The sequence below is a fragment of the Camponotus floridanus genome, unplaced genomic scaffold (assembly GCF_003227725.1).
Source record: "Camponotus floridanus strain SB8 unplaced genomic scaffold, Cflo_v7.5 scaffold3, whole genome shotgun sequence".
Classification (NCBI taxonomy): Eukaryota; Metazoa; Arthropoda; class Insecta; order Hymenoptera; family Formicidae; genus Camponotus; species Camponotus floridanus.
The window spans coordinates 2,338,921-2,366,899 of record NW_020229436.1 but is presented as its reverse complement, the minus strand read 5'-3'; the positions used below and the strand labels follow the sequence as shown (position 1 = coordinate 2,366,899).

The following is a 27,979-nucleotide window of genomic DNA, read 5'->3' as shown; positions in this document are numbered from 1 at the left end:
GGCCACGGCGGAGATCTTTACCACGTGCATCGAGCAGCTGTGGGTAAGGGTGAGGAATAAAAGAAGGGGATAAAAAGACAGAATTATACGTAAATTGTGCGCATGTACGAAGGGGAAATGGATATACCACCACCTGGACCTTTGATTTATGAGCGAGAAAAGAACAGAGCAAGATGAATAGCGGTTGATAGAAAGAGACATATGTGCGGAGAAAGGACAGAACGAAACGCGATGAAATGGGAGAAGGACAATTCGCGATGAGAGAGAGAGAGAGAGAGACAGATCGCGGATAAGCGTAAAAAGGATAAAGCAAAGCGGAAGAAGAAAGACCGCATGTGCGAAAAAGGAGGACAGAAAGGCAGAAGGAAGAAAAGAGCGAGTCCGCGAATTAAAGAGGGATAGAATATTGGCAGGGAGGAATATCTCGAGGTGGTGAGAAAAGGATAGATCGATGTGGGGGTAAAGAGACAGAGCGAAACGAAAAGAGAGAGAGAGAGAGGAAGAGGGAGAAGGGATGGTTGGGTGGCAGGGAGGGAAGAAAGCGCGCCAGTAGAGTCGTGGCGCGTTTCCGCGGTTATAGTGCTGCGGAAGATCATCGAGACTACACCCCTGCCGCAGTGGCGAGAATCAACCCCTAACGCATCCGCACATCGCACGCTGCTCCGAAAAGGATGAGTCTTCTGCTGGACGAGGAGGAGCTCGACGAGTGAGTTGTACTGTGTATTTAATAAAAATTGAGATAGTCTGATGAAGGATCATCGTCAAGTTCGATGTTTCACTCTGTCTGTCATACACGCGCTCGCGTTCCTCGAGGGCGCGCGAAAAAGGGCTGGGCTGGCCATCGAGTCGATCGCGCGGCTGTCTTTGTCGCGAGTGTCCTAACGAAAATCAACATCGTTCGTGGCTTGAATAAATCTTCGAAATCCCCATTCATGTAATTAAAGGAAAAGGATGCATTACACTGATCAAATTTCTAATTTTAATTGAAAAATGTTGAAAAATTAAATGACACGTCTATTTAATATATTGTTTTAGTGTATTTAATGCAGTAGCTATTTTAAAAAATATTTTGACTGGTGAAAACTGTATTGTTTTGATTTGAAAAATAGATGCGTGTGATTTTTTCCGGATCTCTAAATCTTTGAAAAATTTTATTTAATTTTGTGTGACACTCGTAGCATCGCGATATATGAATATTTAGGAAATATGCACATAAAGTTGGGAGAATTGCAAAAAAAGCAATTAAAATATTTAAAAATATTAATGTCAGTATGATAAAATTTCGTATCTAAACTCGATATAATTCATTTAGATATAATTAAAAATTTATTTGTTGTAAAATATTCTCATTATCTAATAAGTAATACGTTAAATAGTGAAAAAAGAAAGACGAAATATACTTATCATATTACACAATTTTAGTGTGTGTACAATACTAAAATATTAAAATATTTTAATCTCACTGTATTATATTTGTCATTTTTCTTCTGCTTTGCATCCTTTGTCATCGCGCTTTCTAGTGTTAATTAAGATTGAAAAGCGGATTTTTAATTTCAGAAGATATTTACAATGGAAAAGATTATTTTCTTGAAGTAAGAAAATATATATTAAATATATAAAGAGGGATAATATAAATTGTATATATATGTGTCTAAAAAATTATAATATAATTATGTGAATAATTTTTTGAAATGTGAAATGTGAAATCGATTTTTATTTATTTCTCTTAAAGTTATAAAGTTTTAAAATGCAATATTAAAGAAGATCAACTGATTAAAAAGTAAATTATATTTGAAAGAGGCAAAAGTACAGCATGACCTAAGAAAAATAAATTATTATATCAATTTGATCGATTTTCTTTCAATACTATTGAAATATGAACTCGATGTCAATTTTAAATATAGGGGATTATATTTTACATAATATTCATACATTTTTATTAACTTTTAAACTAATAAATCTATATATGTGTAATTGATATTTTATTTATGCTTATTTTATTTATTTGCAATGCAGAGAAAAAATAATAGCTAATTTCAGAAAAGTGATAAAATTAATCGAGAAAGACTGTACGTATATGTAGCTTTTTCGAATGTATATAGATCTCATGCCATATATTCTACCGGAGTTATATTTCGACGGTCAGACCAGCGGCCTTCATTAGAATCGGTATAGTGTATTTTATGTCGATAAACGATTTATAGTTGTGCGCGTTTTCAATGTTGGTGTCATTCACAGACCCGTCTAATTAGAGCAACTGTAACTGTATCGTATGCAGTGTCCATCGAGGATATTGCTTTTCCGTTAGACATAGTCACGTAAGAGGAAATTAGCTATATCAAATACAACTAGCTGTATCGTGAAAAATAAAATAGAAAAATAGAAAAATTCATGATTATATAAATTGCAGTTATATATATTATCAAAATATATATTGGGCGTTACAGATTTTTATGTATATTATACACATATTTTAATATATTATATATATTATATACTTTTTAAGATTCTGAGTCAATTTTTTTTAACGAAATATTTTTCGCTTTTTTATTTTTAGTGATATGTATATCATAGATTCAAAAAAATTAAAATGTAATCTTGAAATTGAATGAAGAATAATGATTTTTTGTAATCTATTTTATTTTTTGAAATTTTATTTTGTAACCGAAAACTGTAGAAAATAAATTTTGTGTAGAATTTATACATATTTGAATGTATATTATAATTTGAATTTTCTTTGTATCAAATTATATTATTATTTTATTTTTAATAAAATATTTCGCTCAAGATATATTGTTAATAAGCGGCACGCAAATTTTAATTATGTAAAATTCAAATTGTTTTTGACAAATGAATTGTTTAAACACAAAACAAATCATTAAGAAACACATTTACGCATGATATATGAAAGAAAAGTCGAATGAAACGCATGATTACGTGTACGTTGACTTACATGCTTTCCGTTGGCAACGAAGTGGACGATCGATGCGACTCTATTAATAAGAACGTGGAAAGCAGATTGTGCCCTTTTCTATATTCTCTATGCCGACCATGTCCCCTCGTGAATTAACCCTAAGAGTTCACTCTTGAGGTCCCATAAATTCCACTATGGTTTTGCTTTGCTCATTATTGCACAACAAAAAGTTATATATTTGTTTTTAACGAAAACTTGTGTGGACGTTTAATTATTTTCTATAAAGAAATTTTTCTAAAATTTCAACAAATATTTGAATAAGAATCAAATAGAAAAAAATAATAGTAATACATAATATAATATAAACATTTTCTGATGAATAAACAGTTATTATTACAAACAGAAATATATTTTCCTATGAATGAATTCGGGAGAGAATTCTGTTTACACGATAAATTGGTCCTTTCATCTCTTCAGCTTCGCATTCGCTTATGAAACTGCAATGGGTTACATAAACACTACAGATAATAGACACAAGGTGTTCGCTGTTATTTTACATAATTATATCCAGCTGTTTTTGTAAAGGGATGAAGTATGAGAGAGATCTTTCTATGCTTGCCACTCATGTAATATGTTCGTATAAATTAAACAAAATATTCATCTATCAGTAATTGTATATTTTTTCATATTACATAAATAAAATGAGAGAAAGGATAAATTTTCAATCTATAGATATTGCAGAAAAAATGTTATACGTATAAAACTTTTATTTAAATGAAATTTCTAATTATTCGTCCAAGAGAAAATCTTGAAAAAAATACTTCCTTTATATCATTCATAAAATTTCAATATAGTTTATGAGGGAAGAAAGACTGAAATGAAAACCCTAAAAATTCTAAAACTTCTAAAAATTATCTAGCACACCTGCGAGCAATATTCTTCAAGGCATGCCATGCGTTCGATTTCATTAATTGATATAAGCCGGAACAGGAAGTCTCGATCTCATGTTAACGGTTATAATAACACGCGCTATCCCATGACTCGATAATTGCATACCATATAGATGCGATGGTCGATTTATCCAACGGTGTTTCATGATGTTTGTCTTACCAGACACTTCTTATCGCTGTCTGCGCCGCAAGTAATGTAATAGATAGCGAAGTAGATCGGCATATGAAAGTGTAAGGAAGCACAATAAATAATTGATTACTCGGTCAAGTCCAAGTCATCGATAAATTCAAATGGGAAAAACGTGACGCTACATCGGACGACATGTGCGAAAACAAAAACTTGCATTTAAATGCATATGAGCAAGTTGCTCGAGTATTCCGGTAAGCTGGACATTTTGCAAAGATTTCATAAAACTTAGACCATGCTTTATACATATATCTTTTCATAAGAAATATATTATAGAGTACTATAAGTTCTCGTTTTATCTTTGGATTATGCATAATGTATCGTATAATATGATATGACTACAATATGATATATTGTATTATACATGCTACGTATTTTCTGAGCCATAAAATTTCCTTTTTTTATTTGATTAATTGAATACATAGTGAGATGTATATGTCTCTCATATATTGGTTATCAGTATTACTCTATACATATATATGTATAAATTATTTAAATCACTCATGATTTCAAAATGCACATCGATTTAACGATGATAGACCGAATATTAAAATATCTGCAATTTTTAATATTCTGAATATTAAAATATAATAACGAAATATATAGAATTTAATAGTGATTTTATTTTTTAGAATTTAAATTTCTTTGAAGAGTTTATATTATTTTTTATTTATAGTATTGATTACTATTGATTTATAGTAGAATTATTATCCTATTAGGGTGATTTAATATATTTCATATATCTAATTTAGACAATTATAATTTTCAACTTAAATTTTAAATGTCAATTTCTCTCATATCACTTCTCTTCATCAGTATTCTATTAGAATTTCATAATAGTTAATTCATCCAGCAATTTTCTTTTTCAAATAAAGGAAAGCCAGACTTTGCTAATAAACATTATTTAATCAAAAAGTTGTTATCAATTTAAAAGTTTGAAACATTATCGGACAAAATTCAATAATTTCGCTTTTGTAAAAAATATTCGCCTTTTTCAATTTGCACCTATATATATTTGACAATTTTATTATTGTTTATATATATATATATATATATATATATATATATATATATAATCTTTTATAAATTCTGAATCTTTTTTAGATAGTATATTTATAAAAAAGATTAGGCTTTTTATAAAACAATTGATTTTGCAGAAAGAGGCTGGGGTGTATATAACTTCTTTACAATTTTTTATATATATGTAAATGAATTTTCACATACTTTTCAATTTATATAATTAAAATAATGTGTGTCACACATAGACATATAAATTAATTTCTTTATTGCACTTATATAGTTTCAGATTGTGTGTAAATGAAAATTTTGATTCGTGTACTCGATTCACATATTCAAATACTAAGAATTCAATGTATTACTTTTTACGAGATATTTTAGTATAAACATAATTCTCTCGCACATGCACATACCTTCCGGATTCTTCGGTTGCCATAGTAATAGAATATAAGTCTTGATAATAATCTATTATGTTTCTGAAGAGCGATCAACTCCACGAGACACATTATTATCTTCCAAGCAAAATCCGGAAAATCGATTTCAAGTTAATATATTAAAATCTGCAGGTATAAAATTCTTTATTAAAGTTTTCGATAATTGTTCGTTTGTCATAATTGAAACCGTCTTAATAAAATTATATTTTTACACTAAAAAGTAAATTATAAAATAATTTTTGGTTTAAATATATATTTTTATATATTTTTGAAGAATATAATATAATTATATATTTATTTTATAGTATCTCTTTCTTTTTCTTTATAAAGTGTAATATAATTTAACGCTTTATATAATTTAATAATAATGTAATACTATTATATATCAATAATTAGTATTATTAATTATAATTTTAAAATTATTTTAATAATTAATATTAATAAGAAATACTAATGCGATCTCACAGAATTAGAGTAAAAAACAATAAAATTATACCTCTACAACATATATCGCTCAACCCATGTTATTTTTAAATCAATATCATTAATGTTTAATTCAGTAGTTAGATTACGTAATGCAAAATAAACTCGGTTCTTATCGAATTTTAATTACGTCGTTAGTTTAATCAATAATCGCCGAAGCTTCTCAGCGGTACTAATAGTTCAAACATCGGATATCAATCTTCTAATCACATATTTAAAGTAAAAATTATATTTATTTGTAAAACGTCATAATATTTTTTTACCGTGAGTAAAAATACGAATACTAAATTGATGTTATGAATTATCGAATGATGATAACTCTTTCTTAGGCTTATCATCTTCAAATTGATTTCTTCGTGATATCAAAACGATACGCGTGCATACATATATATGACAACTCTGATACTGCTCTGATACATAAGAGAAGTTTCAATTGAAAGATCGGAGAATTCATGTATAGACACATGCATTTCTATAAAGCATATATAGATCATTTGCCTTTTATCACATAGGTTTCGACCATTGATGTCCCTTTGAGCTTCATGCTTCGGGAAGACACGTACAGCACACATACAGCATTTATATGTGCATTTCTACTGTAAAATAAAACGGGTTTATTGCAGAGGAAATGCAGGTTTACTGCGTATTAGGAGAAATATTTCTTTTCCAGCTATTGTTTTTTTGTTCAAAATTATTTGAGAATTGTTAATGTCTCTCAAAAAGTTCTAAAGAAGCGCGAAGTTGTATAACTAATTTTAGCTTCTATTTTTCATTTAATTATATGTTTCTAATAATGATTAGGAACCAAATTTTAGTATCTATATGATTTTAATTTTTTTCTTAACGTGACTACGGAAAAGAAAGATGAAGAAAGCTATTTAACATAATACAAAGAATCGCGAGAAATTTTCTGGAATCCTTGAACTCTCAAGAAAACGCCGTCAGGTGCGATATTCTAACGCGTGCGCTCAGTGCTACTTTAAGCCCATATGCCGAAATGAGGTCAGAGGTCAGGAGCAACACGATAACACGTTCCCTGCATAACGCTGACACATTAGTCGCCCAAAAGCGTCCGAATTAGAATACTCGAATGTTCTATGTATGACAGTCGAATATAGTCTAGTTGAATATCGTTATAAATATTCTTGCATCAACAATGCATTACTTCTTGTGTGTGTGTGTGTGTGTGTTTAATATTCATATTTAAATCTATGTTTGAAATAAAAGATCGAGAAAGTGTATTCTTCACTTAAGTTATAATCAGTTATAAAGAAAAAGAGAGAGAAAATTATTTTGATAATAACATAAAAATATTACACAAAAATCAATACGCTTATTAATAAATAAATTCAGTATCCTATATAATGATCAATTGCATTCTGCGTTCGATAAAAAAATTTATGGTTCCATACATAAATTATCCCACACGATATTAAATTTTAGAGAAAAAAAGCTCTCTTATTCTAGAAATTAAATTTATTTTGGCCTCTCGCAAATTTAATTATTGAATTTATATTGACAAAATATTAAATATTTATATAATTACGCTTTTACAAAGAATATATTATTAGAAGCCATTTTTATACATATGTTAAATGTGAATACAACTCAAAAATTGATTTTTTTAATAATTAAAATAATATTTCAGAGAGGCAAAATATATTTTGTTTAATGTTACCTCAATAAAATTAAAAGGGATATGCAAATATATTTTGTAACTAAACGAAAATTCGTGTATATATTACGTTAATGTGGATACATTTGATACAAACATATTCTCAAATTGCGTGAAACGAATATCTGATAGTGACTTGGAGTTAATGATACTTCTCATTATATCGAATTGATATTCATAACGGATCACATACATTCAGATATTATGTATATGTTTCAAGTTGCATAATGATTTCAGTTATGCGGTCGTTATTGTCAGTTGCGTTCGATCCGAATTCGAAAAGCTGCACCTGATTTGTGCGCCCATATCTGATAACGCAGAGATTGCACGCATATTGTGCGCTTGATGACGAATTTCAAAGTTGGGAACGATGAGATATTGACGACCCTATCAGATATCGGTCCGGATGCGTGGATATTGCACAAGAGTGCTATTGCATGTGGCGCGATATGGCTTATTCAATCTATACACTATATCGATTAGTTCAAAATCGATGGATGCCGCCGTAAAAGCATACTCACTATTATGCATCGCGCGTACGATAGCGAGAAAAATGGAAAGCCTGAGGAAAATGGTGACAATATGCTTTTTCTTGTATGTAGGACAGTACTTTTGATTGTGAAAAAATAAACGAGTCTAAAATAACTAAAATGGTAAAGGAATTGTTACATTGCGAGAAAAAAATTCGTTCATTTGCGATTGAATGTGTTGATTAATGCAAAACATATTTTTTCCTCCATCAAAGATGATTTTTATGACAAAGGTTAAAAATAAATTCTATGATTGATATTCAAAACCAAAAATCTTCGCTTAATGAAAGATTTGCAAATAAAAACATTGACAATATATTTTATATACATTTTAATTTCTACCATAATTTTATAATTACAGTCGTTACAATCACATACACACACATTATGCAGTTATTATAAACACTTATATCCCAGAATTATCAATGACTTTTGTTCTAATACAAATAAAATAAACATGAATGTTTTTTTTGTTTGTGGATTAGTTTCATATCACTTCAACTTATAATTGTTTGATTCGAATCTATAAGTGATTCGCTAGAATTAGAAAGGAAACGTTTTTTATCAGGTAATCGATAACCGTAACATTGGTATTCTATTCAAAGGATGCCGCTCTATCAAATGTGCAATATTATACATGCATAACAGACCTCTCGAAAGGATAAGCTTATTGCTTTTCAAGCAAGTCAAATATATCTCTCTCAAAGAAATTGTATTACTCACATAAATTTTATTACCATATATATAATTCGATGAATATAATTAATTTGTAAGTCTGAATAAAGGGAAAATGCAATTTTATTATGCAACTTATTTTTAAATTTTTTAATTTTAATAACAAATATTTAATAAATTTAAATCGATTTTTTCTTAACAAAAATATAATTCTTTATTATAACTAAATCAAAATACTGAATGCTGAAACTAATATTCTTTCATTATTTAACAACAATTATTGATGCATTTCGAAAATGTATCGATATCATTATCTTTAAACCCACGCTTATTTTGTGCTCGCCAAAAGATGATTTAGTTTAATGGTGCAAAGCGTACAAGCTTTGCGCAGCAAGCAGAGCATTTGGTTGGCATCGCCGGTCTAAAAGTAGCAACAATCCAACACCGTCCAACACAGTACAGAAATCATTGGGCGACTAACGTTCTCGTTTGCTGTTTCAATCCGTCTTGCGAGACTCATTCGTTCAATAGTGATCCGTAAAAATTATAAATTTTTTAAACATACACCTCTCAATCATGCAACAATGTGTGTGTATCTATTTGCTTTTGTAGCTTGCAGTGATTATAGTGAATGAAATAATTGATCCAGTTGATTATAGTGGCTAAGCGTCGTCGCGATATGAGATCATCTATTCTATTATCATCAAGTACCAAGAATATTGGAGAAGATTCCCGTGATTTAATATGAATATAAAGCCGAAAATAATTAAAATAATTCCCGATACGTTGTTAGGAGTGTAATTACACTAGAAAAGATTTGTTTGTCGATATACATTAGAATTTAAATTAATCTTGAACTAAAAGAGAATCAAAATTTTGAAGAACCTATCACTGACAAAAATACTTTGACAAGAATACTTTCTTCTTTTTCATCATATTTCAATGCCTCTAGAAATCTTATGATGATTCTAAATAGAAGTAATAGTTTTCTCATTCCATTATAAAACACATTGCATTTATTAATGAATCAGTATTCCTATATTTCTCTTTAAAAGTGAATCAATGTATTATCACTGTAATCAGTGCTATACTTATAATTGCTTGTAATCAGTGAGTATACATTGATTGATCAGTGATAATACATTGATTGATGCTAGTGAAAGTAGTATATGTACTGAATCAGTGTATCACTGAAAAACAGTAAATACTCACTGATTACAAGCAGTTATAAGTACAGCACTGATTACAGTGATAATACACTGATTCACTTTTAGAGAGTACAAGATATAACTTTAACACCATTAAAATCCTGAATAAAGGTTAAATTAAATTAATTAGATAAACGTGCCTTATCTAGCGAAAAACGTGCTCCACCTCGATAATATAAAATTTCGCACGTAATGATCCGAAACGAGCAACGGAAATTAAAGTCTTCCGTAGCGGATTATTAAGAAAATATTGCGGCCGGTTCGTCGAGACGCTTATTTATCGACATCTCACGGGAAGCCTCGAGGTAATTTACGGACGAATTGCTCGGGGAAGTTCATGGTTGGAACTCAACCCCTCGTCCTATGATTCCTCGTGGAAAAGGACGCCCACGCGCCAGAAAAAGAGATGGTCACACAAACGGAAATAAAAGGACCTCGAAAGATGTTTCTCGGGGTGAGCAGGACAGAACAGGCGGCGGAATCGTGCAGGGCGAAGAGGTGGTTACGTAATATCCCCGACGACTCTTATAACCGCGCGAGAATAACTCCAATTTCTCGGCTTGGTGGAGAGATGGTGAATTCCGTTCTGCGCGGTTAGCTCTCCGCTTGCGGTTCCAGCCCTCAATTGCAAAAAACTCGATAAACGCGTATCTGCCCCGGGAGATTGACGATCGATTCTAATACGATGAATATTTTTCTCATTTTAATTTACATTCAATTTCTAACAGGAAATCCGTGTAATGTCGAATATTAATTGTTATATTTCTTTGATAATTTATGGAAGATTTTTACGAGTACACAAATTATGCAAAGTTGATTCTGATAATTGAAAACGGTACTTCAGACAATTAATTTGGAGCAAGGAAAAGATGATGGGTAGACGAAAGCAATTTATAAGCTTTATTCCGAGTTCTGACAAATCAAACACTTCGGCACGTGACTGCCCTGACCCACGCGATGCTTACTGTGATAATACTAAGGTTATTATTATTTTACCAGCGGCAGAAAATTAATGAATTCATTATAAATACTTTCTGAATGATGAAAAACAATGACAGACAGACTCTGATAAGAAACCGTGGCAAGCCCATCTAACTGAAGTAGATTATTAGAAGTACCACACACGATGAGCGATTTATCATTTGAAGCGATAAAATAACGAAATGATCAAGAGTGAAGTACTTAATAATTTCATGATAAAAATCACGAATAAAAATAAAATGAAATATGTAATATATACCTCTTTATCACAAATTATATATCTCTTTATTACAAATATTCCTTGCCATCAGATTTTAACTTTAGCCCGCGTTCTCTCAGTGATAAAAGCAGGAGAAAAATTTACGTGATAAGAACTTCATTCTCAACTACAAATTTATTCATCTGTATTTAATTCAAAAGTGGAATTTCGCTCTGTCCCCGCGTTAACGAACAAACTGCATTAGCTGCTTTCAAAGAGTCCTATCACCCCGATCTGTCGGACACCCCAAACATGCGTTCACCGCTATTGACTATTCGCGCAACCAGCAGGTTTATATCCAACAACTTGTGTATGTATCAGCAACTAGCTATCACGACCGGTTGCCCGGACCGAGACGTGTTGAACGATTGGCAGCCGCAATCGGTGACGATGTGGTGGGAACGACGCGTGTCCCGAGTGATGTATAAAGAGTCTCGTCGCGATCGTCGCCAACTACTCTGACATCGTCGACCGACTCTGTTTTGGTCACGAAAAAATCGCCTTCGTATCGTTCAATGCGACACGATCTCTGAACGATTTCCCGGAGTATCAAAGTGTATCGAGTGTATGAAGTGTATTAGTCACGCAAGATTCCCCATCGAATATTCTGTGATAAAGAACAACATCGGTGAATCATTTGAATCAAAGTGGCGGTGAATTTCATGTGAAAAATCGGCGCTTCCCTTGCTCCCGTGGGAAAGGATTGAATAATGCCAACTTGCACCTGCCAGAATAGGACTCTGAACGAGTCGGGGGAGCACGTTTGCTCCTTGAAACCACCGATGGAGAAGGACAAGACCAAAGAGACCAGGGAATACGTCAGTCCGGTCAGGTAGAGGCGTTTTTTAGAGATAACCGGAAAGTGCATCTTGTTCAATCCGGCTTGGTTTGAATAACCAAGTAGATTTAAGACGATATAGATAAAAATAGAGCAAACATCCTGTTTCGATTTCTATATCGCAGATTGGAACGAGTTATAAAAATTAATTTATTTGTCGATAAATTTGATAACCGAAGTTTAAAGTTCATTTTACGTTGCCTAGCAATGTAAATTGTTTTTCTGAATTTGATTAACTCTCTTTTTTATAACAATCTATCCAAAATCACAAAAACGCCTAAAATGAGTTTTATGCATTAAAAAAGAAAAAATTTTATTTTTGTGTGATCAAAGATACCTTTTCTAGTATCCTTAAAAAGTTCTATTGATGTTTGTTATCTAAAAGATTGAAATATCTTTCCGATAGCTACCAATCCTAAAATTCGGTAAATATGTATAATAGTCATATCTCATTGATTTTTTTATCATTTATTGTAAGAGAGGTCGTTCCGAGTAATTTCTCGCAAACATCAAGTGGGGAACGACATTAGTTTAATTAAAGTTTGACACTTTTAATACTTTTTCTTAGATATTATAAACTGATATAAAGAACAATGAAGTTTGTGCACGCCGTATTAATTTATTTGTCATTTTCTAATTAGAAAAAAATTCTTCTTTACATTATTTTAAAGATAACTACATGGTCGTGAATATTTTAAATTAGAGTTTTTTTGCTACTGAAGTCTCCTTTCTGCCCACGCGTGAGTCGTAAATAGAGATTTTTCAGCTATAAAATAACAGATTATTGCAACGTACATAAACTTTATCGTTAAACTTTAATTTATTATATTTCCTAAACACTAATAGTTTTTCACTTGATTTTTACGAGAAATTATTCGGAACAATCTCTCCTACAATATATTTAAGTAGCGAAAAAATTGGTGAAATGTAATTTATTGTGCATATTTACTCTAAAATTCAGAACCTAAAAGCAACTAATTAAATCTGCCATTGAGAATATTTATTGACATTTTGCGATCTATTTCATTTCATTGTCAAAGCGTATAAAAGTGGATTGATATCTGAAAAGCTATTTAAAGATTAATTCGATCTCTGTTTTTAATTGAATCGGAATTGAATCGTTTGTTCTGCAGTTCAGTTGTTCCGTAAAGAGTTGCTAGACGAGAATACATAAAATGTATGATGAGAAAATCAGGCACAACCCAGTAAATACTATTATATTAATGTTTTATAAAAGCAATAAAACGAAATGTTATAAATAATATACATAAGTATTATTGATAAATTATTGATTAATTTCTCATTCATAAATATAACATATATTATTGATTAATTTCTTATTCATAAATATAACATATATTGATCATATATAGAATTGATAATTAATAAATAAATTATAAATAATAAGTAATTGATAATTAATAATTGATAATTGATAATTAATAAATAAATTATAGATAATAAATAAATTATACATATTTAACTTATAAATTCGGACTTAATAGATAGTAAATGAATTATTTCGCATTTATCCGTCTAAATAACCTTTTAAATAACCTGTTTAATATTTTGAATTCTTTGTTGCGATTGTACTAGAAATTAAACTGACGAAAAAGATATATACTTTGAATTTTATATTAGTACTTGTCTTTTGCAAACTTGATATCCATTTCATGGCGAGAAATTAAATACAAATTAGAGTTTAGTTAGTTTCGACGTGTAAACGAAGAAACACGTAAACAATAATATATCATGTTACAATAATATTCTGTTACATTACTGTTATAATGTTGCAAAATAATACGTATGATATATTAAACTAATGTTTTATGTCATATAAATAACTTGCGTCATATTTGTTACTTTCATGTTATATTACTGTAATAGTGTTTACTGGGAAGTACGACAATTTAATTAGGTAGAACATCTCTTCCTAAGAGAAGCTTTCAGATAGGGTCTTTTTGAACAGGCGCGATTAACCGCAAAAATCGATTTTACTCACAGGATTGCTCCAAGATATAACGTCGAGTGACTCTTGTGACTTGTCGGAAAAATACGCTCTTTTATTTTTCACATGTCATTAATTTTAATCATTAATTTTAGCATTATTCGCTTCATATTTTGTTCAGTATATTACAGGAAACAAAAATGTAACTTTATAGTAATGGTAAAATGATAACAATAAAATAATAAAAGGCACAAATTCATCTGGTTATAGCATTCATGATATAATTGCATATTATACGTAAAAAAAATAAGGATAATTGTATATTATACGTAAAAAAATAAGGAAAAATGGGTGAAAAACCGGATTATTCCCTGATCTTCGAATGTAAACAATATCAGACGTCCTTGCGAGATGCGAGAAACATCGAACAATAACTCATCGCGATTCTATAACAAAGATGTATGGCTGTTTTGCGATAGAAGTGACAGAAATATAGTGAATGCAACTCCGTGAGAAACGTAAACTATGTATTTTCACATATTCTCCACATTATTCGCATAGTTTCCGTCGTGGACCGCGAAGAGAATAGGAAGCCACGTTGCGAAGCCGACAGTTTACAAAAGACAGACAACGTAAAAGCGGAGACACTTCGATAAGTCCTCAAACAAAGATATATCTGACACGTGGCAGGAAGCAAGAAAAAGTTCTTTTTAAAAATAAAAAAAAACAATGATAATGGCAGGATGTAAAAATATATTATTTATAATCATAATCAATGAAAAAATAATGCCGTCAGATTGTACCTAATTTTTCCCTTCGATTTTTATCCGATAATGAATAAAGGAAACGATTCTTCACTAGCTCAAAAAAATTTTTGTGTTTGATAACATAACAAGATATAAAATCCAGTTATCCAGGCTGTGATTAATATCAATAGATGCAAGTGTTTGAGGTCAGATTATACTTGATTTTCTCCTTCGATTTTTACTCGATAAGAAATAGGAGAGATAATTTGAAAAAACTCCTTTATCGGTGGACTAATTGTAAGACTAGGATTAGTGGCATCTATGTTCAAAGATACATTGAAAGACCATCATCATAATAGATCGCATATAAGTTTCTATCTTCAATATTAAATATCTCAATAATTTTTATTATTTTATACACAAAATCAATCAAGTTAAAATTCAAATAAATTAAATATTATTTTTAATTAAGAAAAAAAGGCTTTCACAATTAGCTTTACGCAATATTTAATTTGTTAAAAGCTTTTTATTTGCTCTATTAAGTAAATTTATAAACATCGAAATATATTCTTCAATTAATTTCAGTTGAACTTTATCATTAAAGCATTAAGCACGGTTTTATTAGCAGAGTGTTAATTATTACATTAAAAAGAAATTAAAAAATGACAGAAAACATTTTTAAATTTTCATTAAGAAATAGATTTGCTAATTAATAGTTATTTTATGTTTGTTAAATTATATTTTCGCAAAAGGGCAAAAGATAGTTTCTGAGCATTTCATATAAAATGAGATAGTTAAATATATTAGTTATATATACATTAATTGGTTGTAGATGGAAAATTCCTGACAAACAGAAAATAAAGTTATATTATAAATAAAACGAATATAATGATAAAAAACGTCTCTCGAAACAGATATTTTCAATACTTCATACAATTTGCACATGTTGAATTTTCAATAGAATTTATGATTCAATTTGAGGTAGAAATAATTTCTAAGAAAATTCTCATCATTATCAAATATTTTCAGATGTAAGTAGATACGTGTAATCAATGTCAAACTATAACAGAGTGCATTAATAATTAACGCTAACATGATTATAGATGAATGAAATGGATCAATAATCGCGTGTGTTTTTGTGATTGTAAATCGAAACTAATCTCGACAGTCTGTTGGGATTAAAGTGATGTATATACATTTCCATTGTCGAGCGATATCATGGACAATGGACAAATCTGAACTATCGACGGATATTTTCTCCCATAGAAAACTCTGTAAGCATGGCAAATAGTTCAGTAAGCTTTAAGACGAACAAATAACCGTGATTCTGTTGTTCCGTTCGGATCGACCCATTTTCCTTTTCAATATCTTCGTGAAAATAGTATGACATTTTATTATAAATTTCATAACATTTTCAGATTCTCATTTTTAGATCGCATTTTTAGTTTAGATGAATTGTACATTAATATATTTTTAAAATTTTATTGCAATTGGTCAAGCATCATAAAAATAATATAAATAAATAAATAAATAAATAAATAAATAATTTATATTTTAGCTTAAATTAGTTTAAGCTACATCTTATATTAACTATAGCATATTTTTTGAGCTTTAAGCTATCCTATATTCTGAGAAAAATCAATCTTAAAGATATAATAATATTAAATGTCTACAATCGTCGCGAGTGCAACAATCCGACATGGGAAATAGTTTTTTGCCCAATTCTGTCGCGCGTTTCACATCGCTTGTCGAAAAACGTCAGAAATGAAATATAATTATTCGGTCGATGAACGAAATGTGTGACTTGATAACGATGCGCGACTCCGGCTGAAACTGATTAAGGCTTACGAGCGCATTAACGAGATCAATTTTCGTTGATATAATTAACAATATGCCCAACCTTTCGCCTGTCGGAAAATTACATTCGTGACATCATCATGTCAAAGGCTATCGGTGAAACTTAATTGGAAACTCGCTTGTTCGTCGCTTTTTGTTCACGATGATTGAAAAATTGTGCACGAATACAGATTTATGATTTTACATGATACAACATATACCTTCGTAATTTGATGAAATTACAAAAAGACAGAGTATTATAATTTAGATTAATGTGATGTAAAACATTCTATGTGAATATAAATTTTTGTTTGAATAGATATTCATAAACGACCAACATTCTTTCAATAATTTACGCAGTATTATTTGGACGACGCAATTAGCAATATCAAGTACTAAATTGATCTTACGTAAGTTTAAAGCGTTTCATAAGCAAGTAAACGTGTAGTATGTATCACAAAAATATAAATAAAATATTTTAATATGTTTCTGACATCACGAGTATGTTGTATATTTATGTTATATATATTTCCGTGCAGGATAAATTCTTTTACCTTTTTATATTGAATATAATAACGCTCTCTTTGACAGGACTTAGACTTTAAAATGCTTTAAAGTGTGCGAGTAAATATAAATAAAATACATATTTTTCATTTTTTACACAGGTACAGCGATGGCTCCGTACGATTACGGAATCCCAATATCGAGCTCATGGATCAGGATATATTGTATCATCTCGCGCTCGGCAGCGGTTCCCATGATCTCGTTGAAATGTTCGGCGACGTCAAAGTAAGGATGAATAATTCTCTTTTATAATTCTCAAGAAAATAGAGCGAAATATTCATACTGGCGTACGTAGAAAATCTTCTGAAATATTTGAGGAAACTTTATAAGCGTATTCAACAACTTAATCTCAATTTCACAACTCGATTTTTCTACTTAACAAAAAATTAAATTAATTGACTGCGCTTCGTCTTTTCCAAACTTTTTTAATTTTTAATATTCAATATCTTATAGTAACTAAGCTTGGAATTAAAACTTTATTAAAGTGAAATCCGTTCGAGATTAAATAATTCATTCTGATTTCTACACTTTCTTGAAATTCGATTTGCCAAACCGATTTGTTTTATTTCCAATCACTTATTATTAAAATTGCATATATATAACTAATGACAAATATATAGGATTATTATTATTATTAAGCTTCATGAGAGAGAATGTGCTTTGTTTGAATTAAAAAGATACACATGTTTTCTAAGAATTTATAATTGCATTGTAAGGAATTATAAAATTCAAATGAGTCAAATGAAATTATTAGAAGCACGTGCACGTTGTTATCACTTAGTCAGTGTTTTGTTTTCCTTTTTAACAAGCTGCATTTTAATTACAGTGACATGTTCTTGTGTTCATGTATCATATCGATGACGTAATGCATACTGATAAATATTAGATGAAGTTTTTCAGTGACATAATTATGTACAAGATTAAGTGGTAATCACGCGGAATTATTATCAGCATGATTCCGTATTTATATGAGAGATCACAAAGACAGATTTCTCACGTACGTTTTTAATTTAATTATAAAATAATATATAATATATAATATATAATATATATAAATTTCATAGGAATCTATATCTTAATATTTAAAAAATATTTTTATAGATTCTTTATATAATCTAGTTTTACTATTTATTTTTATTATATTAAATTAACGAATCAGTTTTTAATGTGTATAATTGTGTTAAACTTATGTATGCAAAACGATATGACGTAAGATGTTACATTATTATATTCATAAATATTGGGATCTTGATTTCCTTTGATGAAATCAATTCGCGTAGTACACTTCTCGATAGATATTTATTACATTTGTCAATAATCGGTTTACAGTCAATTGCGTCTTTGCTCTCTGCATTTGACACTCGATTTAGATCATGAAACGAATATGCATTAGTCGCAATACCGCGCAATTGTGCGCCAGGCTGACGATGTCACGCGATACGTTCGTGATGTCAGCCAACGTCAATAAATCGCGAAATATATTTCAATGACGTGCAATTACACCATCGACCATTACTCATTTATTTTTATCATCGTAACCGATGATCTTTAACATTTAAGAATGAATGGCGCTTCAAGTAATAGATTACGAGCGCGTTAATAATCAATTTACGTATATTTCCCTTCTCTCTTTGTCTCTCTTTTTTTCTTTCAAATTTTTTACTTTCTTAATAACGTTCTTGTCTTATTCTTACGTTATAGTTCGTCTGTATGGGTGGCACACCGAAACGGATGGAAAATTTTGCCAACTACATTATGAAGGAGATTGGTCACAAGCTGCCAGCAGGAACGACTCTTCTCGACATCACTAAGAACTCTTACCGCTATTCTATGTACAAAGTCGGCCCGGTTCTCTCTATCAGCGTAAGTTCCTCGATATAATCGTTTTGATGCGGAATATTTTTATTGTTCGATATTATAATACAAAAATTCTATTTCGTTATCGAAGAAAATGAAACGAAGTGATTGAGTTCTTTAAAACGCTTTATTGTATGTCATCGTAATTGGAACTCGTTCAAATAGTAGAACATTTACACCGTCAAGCAGATTTATTTTTACACAAACACATCGAGCCGTACTTATTTACTGTGGCGTTTAATGAGAACGTGCCCGCGATATGCTTGAAAGTTGTTATCCTTTAATCGATACAAACCGTGACCGATTTTGCATAATTCGACTAGATATCGACATGTTAGCAGACGTTGCGTTGAATTTACGTCACTTTTGTGTAGAAATCGTGACACATTGAGTAAAGTCTGTAGATTGTTAGTATATCTATGATTATACTGATATAAAAAAATATAATCACGCTAAGATATTGTGATTCAAATATAAAAAATCATTAAAAAATATAAAAATAATATTTTAATAGAAAATTTGAAAATGAAACAGTACTGATACGATATTTTTTAAGATTTGATTATTTAACAATATTAAATAAAAATATATTAAATAAAATATTAAATAATATATATTAAATAAAAATCAAAGATATATTAAAGATTGATTTCAAATAAAATCTTCAGAAAACAAATAGCAATCTTAAATAAACTGAGAAATACAATAACCATCGTTTTCGTGAAGCATATTGTGATAAGGCAATACCGTTAAAAGTCATTTTAAAAAAGACAATAATATCGCAATATTCTTGACATCTTTAGGTTTAACACACACATAACATCAAGATCAGCAATCCATTCCTAATAAAGAAACGATCTGCTAAACATTCCATGCTAATCATACGCCTCTCGCTTCAACGTTATAGTATAATACTTCTCTTACTTGGATAATCAAATCGTTTTAATCGTCTTGTTTTGCATGAAGTACACATTCGATATGTCGAACAAGTCAATCGAAATTCGAGAAACGCAATTGTATTATTGCCTATGAAGGAAATTATTTATAATGGAGATTCCTTTTACGAGTGAATATTCTCTCGATGCTGCACATTTTTTAGTACAAAGCGTTTTATTTTATTAATCCCTGAATTTAAAAACTTTATTAATCCCGGAATTTAAAAACTTGGTCAATATAAAACTAACCGATTGGTTTAAATAATAATATCCTATATATTCTCTATTTGGATTGAAACAGCGCGAGTATAAAATAAATAGTATAAAATAAATAGAATTACGTAAGCTTAATAAATTCAAACTAAAGAATATATTGAGATTCATAATTTTGATATTACTAAACTCTATAAAAAAAAACTCAAGCGAACATTATTATTTAAAAAACACATCTGTTTAGCATGGTATGGGCGTACCTTCAGTTAGCATCCTTCTTCACGAAGTTATCAAACTGATGTACCATGCGAGAGTGAGGGATCCAATTTTCTTCAGGATCGGAACTTGCGGTGGTATTGGCTATGAAGGTGGTACGGTGGTTATTTCGGAGGAAGCCGTGGACGAAACGATGAAACCTCAAATGGAACTGGTCAGTTTAAATGAAATGTTCCATATCATATATAATAAATAAAAAGAAATTAATAATTCAAATAATTCAACACAAATCTTTTGAATCTTTCTTTGTATAAAATAATAAAAAAAGAGGATTATGTAGTAAATTTTATATTGCAGACGGTACTCGGGAAGCTGCTGCGCAGGCCGGCCAAACTCGATCGGCAGCTGGCTCGCGATCTTAAAGCCCTGGCCCATCGCGACGATCCCTACGATACCATAATCGGCAAGACCATGTGCTCCAACGACTTCTATGAGGGTCAGGGTCGTCTGGACGGCGCGTTTTGCGAGTTTTCGGAGGCCGACAAGATGGAGTATCTCACCAAGCTACAGAAAGCCGGCGTAGTGAACATCGAAATGGAGAGCATTTGTTTCGCCGCTCTGACACATCATGCCGGCATCCAGGCCGCCGTTGTGTGCGTGACACTAATGGATCGACTCAAAGGCGACCAGGTATGTCCAATCTATGCATTTCCAACATATCGAGTTCCGTTCGCGAAACTAGATATATAAGCTGCGTATATAAGTTTCGTGTGCAAACTACACGAACATCAAGGCGCCTTTTGCAAAACTTGCGAAGATTCTTGTGACATGTAATAAAACTAATTGCATTAAAATTATTATATATAATATTATTATACAATTATTTAAGCGACTTATAGTCTAGTATTGAAGCATTTCTTGATTATTCGTCAAGTTTTACCTGATTTGTTCTATCTCAAATATCTTTGTCAGGTATAAAAAATTCACTCTTAAGAAAAAATGACTGAAGAAGTGTGTTATTGAAAATAAGATCGCGTTATCGCTTCTTGAATGAAATGATTAAGAAAGACAGATAAGATATCACTGTTGCAATGCAGTCTTTCGATTTCATTATATATATATATATATATATATATATATATATATATATATATTAATATGCTATAAGTAAAATAATTAATGTTATCGTTCCTTGAATCGATTATGTTATATATCTAATCGATTGCTTTCGTGATTTGAAAAGGTTCTGGCACCCAAGGAAGTATTAGAAGAATGGCAGTTGCGACCGCAGACGTTGATCGCTCGTTACATCACCTCGTACCTTCAACGAAAGGGTCGTCTCTCACTCGAAGGGTCACACGGTTCCATGTACGTGAAAAGTCCGCGTCGTTTCAAACTGGTACAGCAGGAATCTGAGAATTACGATTAAAGTTATTCATCGCAACGCGAGTTCGAAATCTATGAAGATTTCTCGGGATCACGATATGATCGGACACATTGGCTCGATTTTAAAATCGACGATCGCAATTAATTTATGTCGCAAACGATCATATTTACTTATTTATTTGCGAGAAAATAATTTTACTTGCAAGAAGAGTCGCGTAGCAAGTGACGTATGAAAATGGCATATTTGAATATTCAAATTTTTCTTAATACTTGATAAAATTCTTGATTAAAGTACTTAAAATTCTTTTTATCCGACAAGAGAATATTTGAATACAAATGGCTTGCATAGCTAAATAGTACATTCTTTTTTAATATTTAATTTACTTGAAATCAAATGCAATTTATTTAATTTCCTTGCATTTTGCGAATTATTAATAGTAATTTTATCCAGGAATTATATAATTTTTTGAGAAAGCCATTGTTATGTGCGATAATAAGACGATGATTCCTGAAATTCGTGAGAGTATTAACGATTTTCAACATTGTCAAAGCGACAGCCAAAGTTTCACCGTTTATTTCGTGCGGTGATCCAAGTACAAAGTGTGCAGAAATTTATAAACTGCGCTCGAACGAGATAACCAAGCACATTTTTCACAAATACATATCTTTTAAGATCAATTTTGCATCTTCTTTGATTAACACGCGATAACAAATAAATATATCTTATATCTTATAATCTGCGATATCAAAATGAAATCGTAAATTAAAGTTTTATCTACAAAATTATTTTTAAAAAATATCAAAAATGACACTGAATCTCAGATATTAAAACTACAGTATCATAAGGAAATAAAATAATTAGAAAGAGTTAATCAAAATTACGATGCAATTGGTCGCGTAGAGATTTAATTTTAGAATTCACAGGGAAGCAAGAACCGTACAGCAAGTTCGCATATTCGCCGATTAAATATACGAAGATTTTTTTTCTTTTATTATACTCTAAACGAATGACGATAATTGTCTTGTAAATTTTCAGGGATTTATATTGAAAATTTAGGCAAACAATTCGCTAACGGACCTATCCGGTTTATTATTCGAAGTTTGCGTGTTGTATCTGATTTATTATTCGACGTTTGCGTATTGTATCGAGAGCAGTTTCGAGAGAAATTGTAAATTTAGCCTCGCGCAATCACCAACGTGTAATAGATACACTCGGTGATAAATATTAATATATATACACATATATATAATATATAATATATATGTAATATATATAATATATATATATATATATATAATATATAAAATATATATAATATATATAATATATATATATATATATACATATATAATATATATACATATTAGTATTCTTTAGGAAGTTCGGTAGCGCGCACATTCCAATATGAATACATATATATAAATATATAGTCGAAGAACCACCAAGAACTGTTTTCGTTCGATTGTTATCCGTAACATACCATAGTCTAAAGACTATCATATGAAAAAGAATTTATGTTACGGAACGAAAGAAAAAAAAAAACAGTCAATAAATATCTTATCCTTTCTCAACATCCCGTTACGTCGGTCCACCGAGATAATTGTATAATGCCATATTGCAAGGTATTTATAATTAGAATTATATATTGTATCTATTATCATGTGCAAAAAGTGCGATTTAAGTTTTCTATTAAACATAGTTGAAATAAGGTAATCGAAGATTTTCGATTATGTAGAGTGTCACATTATAATATCAATACGTTATAATAACCAGTTAAAATGGCAACGACCGATTTATTAAGCAATTTAATTATTATCTGCAATAATGTGCGTCATACTGCCATGCTAACATTTTCTGTACGTATTGGCTGATACACCAATAAATGTAATTTCAAGTGTTCAATGTTATAATTCTGCTTAGAAGTTTAGTTCAGGAAAGAAAAACATACAAATCTTCAGTCATTTTCATATAATATTCAATTTCAAATAATCATTACTAATTTATATATTTTTGTCAAAATAATAATCGACAAATTTTCATAACACAAAATTATAATCAGCTTTTTCACAAAAATATTTAATATATGCATTCATATATATTTAAGCTAATTATATGAATCGCGAGTTTTTCAAATGCGAGAAAAGATGAGATAATCGCAAAGAAATTATTAATCACAAATTAGTTAGAAATTACAAAACTAGCGAAAACTGACGAAGCAAATATGTGATCGTGATATTTTATCCATAGGGTTGGACAAAAGATATATATTAAATTTCGGAATATAAATTATTTTCAGATTTTACTTGATAAATTTTTACACTCGTATTACAAGATATTAAGAAAAAGATTTTATTCAGAATCTTTAGATAAAACTTTGCATTTTTTCATAATTTTATTTATATTTAATATAACGTTAAACAATATATATTCGAGATACTGTCCAACCCTAAGCGCGTCCACTATTGCGTTCGTTATTATTATCATTAATATTCTAGAAAAAAAAGATAGCAAAGTTGTATAGTTGTATGATACACCTTCGTTAAAATTGTTGCTAGCAGATACGATTTGCATTTGTCGTTCATATTAATCGACGTAAGAAACGGCGGAGTCTAGAATCGATATGTAATATTATAGTAAATCATTGACATTGTTATACGATTTTAATATAATTTTCCCTTTCTATTTTATATTTACTTGAGAAAATTTTTCATTATACGGCGCGTTAGTGCTAAATGAGAATTCTTTTCATTGTACTTACCATATTTTCTTTACAGTTCTTTGCAATCTATCAACCAGGAATTTCATCCACGAAGTGCGTCGAAATATTAATTTTACATTTCTTAATTATTCTTAGATGTCCGCAATAAAATATGCAAAATGTTCCAAAAGAAATTGAACATATACAGTCTTCAGATAATTCTTTCTACGAATGTTTAAAATTAAAGAGTTCAATATAAGAAAAAATAAACAATAGTTTATTAAATAGTTTACTTTTTGCTAAAAAGAGAATTGATTTTTAGAATTAAGAAAATTATATTGAATTATTTTTTTAAACTAATGTGCCATTTTTACAGTGAATACTTTATTAGAAGCGAATAATTACAAATAAAAAATATCTCAAAGCATTTATTTTCAAGCCAAAATCCTTTTTTTGTTTCTAGTGCACGTCATTTTTGAAACAACCGAGTATATTTTTCCCAATTCTTCGTCGTCATATTTATTTTCTTTCGTTCCACGAACAACGATATATCTGTGATGCATATTTATAATATGTATGAAAAATATTAACAAAAAGTATGTACCTAATGTTGATACGTATAATATACATATATGTATGTATATTCGATTTTATCTACTCTCTTCGTAAATCTATAACGCTTACTTCTCCTAACACACTCACGATGTTACAACATTTACTCTATAAAACCTTCACTGTACTCCTCTTTCGCATATAACTATTATAATATTAATCTATAACCAAATGTCTCCCGTTGATGTGACGGGATGCTCTGTTTGTAAGTTCGTTAATATATATATTCGGCTATCTAATTGTATTCTCACTGTGTGTATAAACCTGATTATTTATATATTATCCCTATGAGAGACGTCTAACATGTCCTTTTAAAAATTAATTGCTGGTACAAGGAAAAACGAAGGACGAAAAAAATACGTTGTTGATTGTATGTTATAAAAGGACAATAAAAGAAAATATTATATATCTAATAGCGTTGATTCTTACCCTCAATTTCATTCCAAGTATGGAGATGATAATCAGAAACAAAGTTATTTGCGATTAAAAAAACTGCTTATATATTATCTAGTTATAAATATACAGAAAGAACGTAACGCGGATGTAAGTATACTTATTTATTCTATAAAATAATGTACAAATAAGCAGCAATATGTGTATGCGAAAATAAATACAATGTATTATGTTTTGTAAATTCTAAGATAACGAGGAGTTTGCGAGAGAAAAAATTTTATTTTATCTTTCACGATTTTCTGGCGTTAGCTGATTGCCAGAATTTATGACAGATGCTTATAAATATAAATCAGCTTTCACTTTTCATGAAATGCCTCATGATCGATGAATAAATCCGATTTGCAATCTTATCTCTCATGGAAAGTGCGCATGTAAAATGGGAAATGAACTAGGTGTGCCACTAGATGTAACATATTTTGAGGACTTTCGATTCTAAGTATCATCAATGTAGGACATCTAGGACATTTTAGAAAGATGATTTAATCAAATATATTAGATATTGGTTTTGAAATAATTCGTATTCTTTTATATTTTCTCTCGCAAGAAGAAACCTTTTTTATTTTTTCTGATGTAATCTCTGATATAATTTCCTGTACAAAAATTTAAGAGGCTTTAAAATCTTCTTTTCTTTTTCATAAGAAGAAAAATATTCTACCTTTCTCTTCTACAGCGGAATAATCAGAGATTAAGAAACTCGATCTATTAATAAAGTTCAGATACATCAAAATTCAATTAGTAATTGAAGAATAATATAAATATCTACTTTTTAAGCATGATTATTATTCTCTTTGATTTGTTTTCGTATAATAGTTGGGAACGACGTTTCGTCGAATAGAAGGACCTGGATATGAAGAGCGATTTTATTAGATTGTAATTTCAACTCTTTACACAATGTGATCATTATGTTAATATACAATTAGGTGTAGGAATCGACACAGAATATCGAGTATAGAGCGCACTACCTCGTTATCGAGCGGATGATGGGGTAGATAATAGTAACGGCGGATAGATTATGATGATAGTAATCATATAGTGATAACGATGACATAAATGTTTAGCCGTAACGATCTCACTATGTTAGTGGATCTTGCTTAAAACTTTGTTATTTTTAAATGCGGGGAGATTCACACACGTATCCTCTTCGTTCGCGTTCGTCTCGCGAGAGCGACGCCGTCGATTATGTCACAATTAACTTTCTCAGAGCACTTCCGTCTGCGACAGAGAAAACAACGGCTTGCGACGAAACATTGATTATTGCATTATACGACATCGAATACCGGGATCGATTAGAAATCAGCATCAAATAAATTTCCTATTTTTACAAAAGATGTCGAGAGAAAAGTAGGTTTTCTCCGGCTTGATAGAGGCTAATCTGGTCTCGGGTCTCATAACGCGCTGTAATGGGAGTTACATGGGGTACTTGAGATGTGATAATCGAAATTTATGTCTGATATTTTCGTTTCTTATGTCTCTACATATACATAGGCCATAACTTTCCTTTATTGCCGTCGTTGGCTACAAAACGCAAATAAAACCGCGCCGGCTGCGACCGACCCCGATGGAATCCCGTTACATCAAATACCGCGAGACCGCGATCGATTTTGCGAAATCGAACTTTCGTTACATCCAGTACAAGCTGCAGATCGGTTTATGTGCATAGATTCAAAAGATTTCACCGCATTCTGTTGCGACGAAATTTCAAACCTTCCGACCATTGAATTATTCATTTTGGAAACGGAATGCCAATCAGTATTGTTAATTCTGTTGTTAAAATCAATGTATTTAAATGCAACGCGCGTTTTCACTGTCTACAAACGGAAATTGATCCCCGATTATTAGGGTAATAAGGCTAAATTTAATCCTAAATAATTTTAAATATCACAAAGAATATATACGCTATTTCTCTTTTTTCGCTTTGTCTGATATCTTTATAAGTGATCATTTTTCTTTCTTCATTTTTCATTATCAAGATAAGCAGTAAGATATTAAGGTTAATATTCCAGTCTGTTAAATAGTAACGCCATTTATTCATGAGCGAGTAAATTTGAATTAATACCCACATTATATAATCAGAGAGTTGAGGAATAATTCTATTTTCTAAAAACATTCTGCTTATCCTCTATTCGCGGCGTCAGAATCGCGTCGAACGCATCTAAGAGACTGGATAAAATCGCCGAATATATTTATCTTAAAGTACAATAGTAATGAGATGATAATATATAATAATAACGCGTGTGTCTACTGTATGCGCGAGTATCTTTAACTATGTTATATCAAATTTATCGAGTACACTGGAACGATATCTAAACTTAATCAGCCTCTTTATAATCAACAGCTATATAAAACTCATCCTGATGTATAGT

The 27,979-nt window shown here is 30.3% G+C and overlaps 1 protein-coding gene across 3 annotated transcripts; it reads left to right on the top strand.

The window, feature by feature from the left end:
- The first annotated feature begins 19 nt into the window (after window positions 1-19).
- Window positions 20-22,870, top strand: LOC105252107 (uridine phosphorylase 1). Of its 3 annotated transcripts, XM_020027793.2 has the most exons (7): window positions 12,004-12,145; window positions 17,001-17,091; window positions 17,347-17,470; window positions 18,947-19,108; window positions 20,495-20,680; window positions 20,824-21,156; window positions 21,710-22,870. In XM_020027793.2, exons 3-7 carry the CDS (start codon window positions 17,393-17,395, stop codon window positions 21,893-21,895), a joined length of 945 nt encoding a protein of 314 aa, XP_019883352.2. In that variant the 5' UTR covers window positions 12,004-12,145; window positions 17,001-17,091; window positions 17,347-17,392; the 3' UTR covers window positions 21,896-22,870. The 3 variants fall into 3 exon arrangements, with proteins under 3 accessions (XP_025265822.1, XP_011257637.3, XP_019883352.2); XM_025410037.1 differs by lacking the exons at window positions 12,004-12,145; window positions 17,001-17,091 and adding an exon at window positions 20-706; XM_011259335.3 differs by lacking the exon at window positions 17,001-17,091 and having other exon boundaries at window positions 11,387-12,145.
- Window positions 22,871-27,979: the final 5,109 nt, after the last annotated feature.

Excerpts from the sequence above, each read along its gene's own strand:
- LOC105252107 (XM_011259335.3), top strand. The coding sequence starts at position 12,024 with ATGCCAACTTGCACCTGCCAGAATAGGACTCTGAACGAGTCGGGGGAG. Across the intron at positions 17,471-18,946 it reads AAATGTTCGGCGACGTCAAA|TTCGTCTGTATGGGTGGCAC; the intron begins GTAAGGATGAAT and ends CTTACGTTATAG. Across the intron at positions 21,157-21,709 it reads ATCGACTCAAAGGCGACCAG|GTTCTGGCACCCAAGGAAGT; the intron begins GTATGTCCAATC and ends TGATTTGAAAAG.